This window comes from Lucilia cuprina, chromosome 4 (assembly GCF_022045245.1).
Source record: "Lucilia cuprina isolate Lc7/37 chromosome 4, ASM2204524v1, whole genome shotgun sequence".
NCBI lineage: Eukaryota > Metazoa > Arthropoda > Insecta > Diptera > Calliphoridae > Lucilia > Lucilia cuprina.
In genome coordinates this window covers 85776592-85778775 of record NC_060952.1, presented here as the reverse complement: position 1 = coordinate 85778775, position 2184 = coordinate 85776592, and the positions used below count along the sequence as shown (strand labels likewise).

The 2184-nt window shown below is 31.0% G+C and overlaps 1 protein-coding gene across 1 annotated transcript in view; it reads right to left on the bottom strand.

Moving 5' to 3' along the window:
- Positions 1-822: 822 nt before the first annotated feature.
- Positions 823-2184, bottom strand: part of LOC124419287 (phosphatidylinositol 4-kinase type 2-beta-like) — a 2462-nt gene continuing 1100 nt past the window's right edge. Inside the window, exons 2-3 of the mRNA XM_046947953.1 lie at positions 976-1829; positions 823-898 (exon numbers count right to left, since the gene is read on the bottom strand). Of these exons, the coding sequence (XP_046803909.1) occupies positions 823-898; positions 976-1829 (930 nt within the window). The remainder of the gene's footprint in view (positions 899-975; positions 1830-2184) is intronic.

The window sequence follows — 2184 nt, the reverse complement described above, 5'->3', positions numbered from 1 at the left end:
AAAAAGTTGATCTGATTCAGACAACTTTTCTATAGAAAAAGTTGATCTGATTCAGACAACTTTTCTATAGAAAAAGTTGATCTGATTCAGACAACTTTTCTATAGAAATAGTTGATCTGATTCAGACAACTTTTCTATAGAAAAGTTTGGTCTGATTCAGACAACTTTTCTCTGGAATTGCAATTTCTTCTCTACAAAACTAAACATTAACCTCTTCCGAATGAAAGTAAAAAGTTTGCAAACATTGGACTTTATAGCCATTGATGATAGCTAGCTCTTAAATGTTTTTCATATTTCATTTATTACGAACATGAAACATTTGCAACAGAACTCGTTCTTACAAAATAACAGCAGCTGTTATAGAAATGTTTGAAAAATGTTGTATTTAATGTATTTTAATTAATTTACCTAATTATAGTAGAAAATATATAAACAAAATATTTAACATTTTAAGCAAAATATTAAATAAAATTAAAAAAAGGCCAAATATTATAATTTTATGTTTAACAAATAATATATATATGAATAGAGATTTGTTTATAGTAAAACTAATTAGAAGAATATTTATAGATTAGATTAGAGTATGTATGTATATGCACATGAGACTTTAAAATTATAACACAAGGAACTTAAGAAGAAAAAGAAAAAAACAAAGACTTTTTAACACGACAAACTATATATAATATATAATAAAAAAAATTGCCAGTAATTTTTTTTTGTTTTCAAAGTTATAATATGTTGTATATGTAGTAGTATATGTATATATATAAAGCCAACTAGATGGAGACATATTTTTCGTTTGATGGTTTGATAACAGATGTGTTAGCACCAAGAGAAAAAAGGACTTTTATTTTGGAAGCGCTGAGTAAAAGAGAAAAAGCCACGAGAAGCCTTCGATCTATAATGATAAAGAATGCAAAGAAATAAATTAAATATTTGCAAAAAAATAAAAACTAAACAAATTTGTAAACTTACTTTTCTATAACAACAGCTGGCATTTGTACCAGTTGTACCGGTGATTTGCCATCTTTTAAGGCCTGTGTTAAATTTAAGATTTGTCCTCTCATCACTGACATTTGTCGCTCGAAGAGACTTTTATCGAATCCTTTGTCTTGTTGAAATAAATAAAATAAATCTGTACACATTTCTTCTACGAAATTCATATCAGACAATTGTGGCAGTACTAATTGTTTTATTTCCTCACTAAATGGCACTTTAGCTTGTGGCAACCAGGCCCAATGATAGGGATAAGCTCTCCACGAGTCAGGATGTTTAAAGGGAAATGCCAAACCATTATCAATGGCAGCTATTCGTATTTGTGGCGCATCTACCATATTCCAATCGTTAGGTCGATCCGCTGATCTTTGACTATGACTATCAGCCGCTGCCTGATTGGTATCACCCAAACTGCTACCGGTACTACTACTGCTCGATTCAGCCAGTGATCCCGAACTAGCTACCGATATTGCTACATCGATTAATTTATTATTTTCGTTCTTATTAAGATTGACAATATTATTATTTTGCGCTTGATCTAGTGTGTCTGTGGTATTGATGATATTTTCAGTTTTTATATCATTTTGACTGGATGCCAATGATTTTCCACCGGTACCATTGACTTTTTTCGTTATTTTCGGTTGACTATATTTGATAAGCCAATTATCGTTGCCACGATCTGTGTTGCGTATGATGTAATCTAAGACAACCAAACGTTCAAATTGTAATTGAAATGATTTATTTAGTCCGGCTGACAGAGGTTCCTGTTCGAATCGTCTCAACCAGAAATCGGCATCTTTATAACCTTCAACAAACAGTTGAAAGGAACCAGTCTGTGGGAAGAAGAAGTTAAAGTTTTAATTGATTTTGATGGAAAGGAAACATAGTTCCTAATATATACTAAAGATTGAACCTGTAGACTATAGTATAGACTAGACTATAGACTAGACTATTGACTATAGTATAGACTAGACTATGAACTAAACTTAAGACTAGACTATAGAATACACTAGACTACAGACTATAGACTAGACTATAGACTAGACTATAGACTAGACTATAGACTAGACTATAGACTACACAATAGACTAGACAATAGACTAGACTATAGACTAGACTATAGACTAGACTATAGACTAGACTATAGACTAGACTATAGACTAGACTATAGACTAGACTATAGACTAG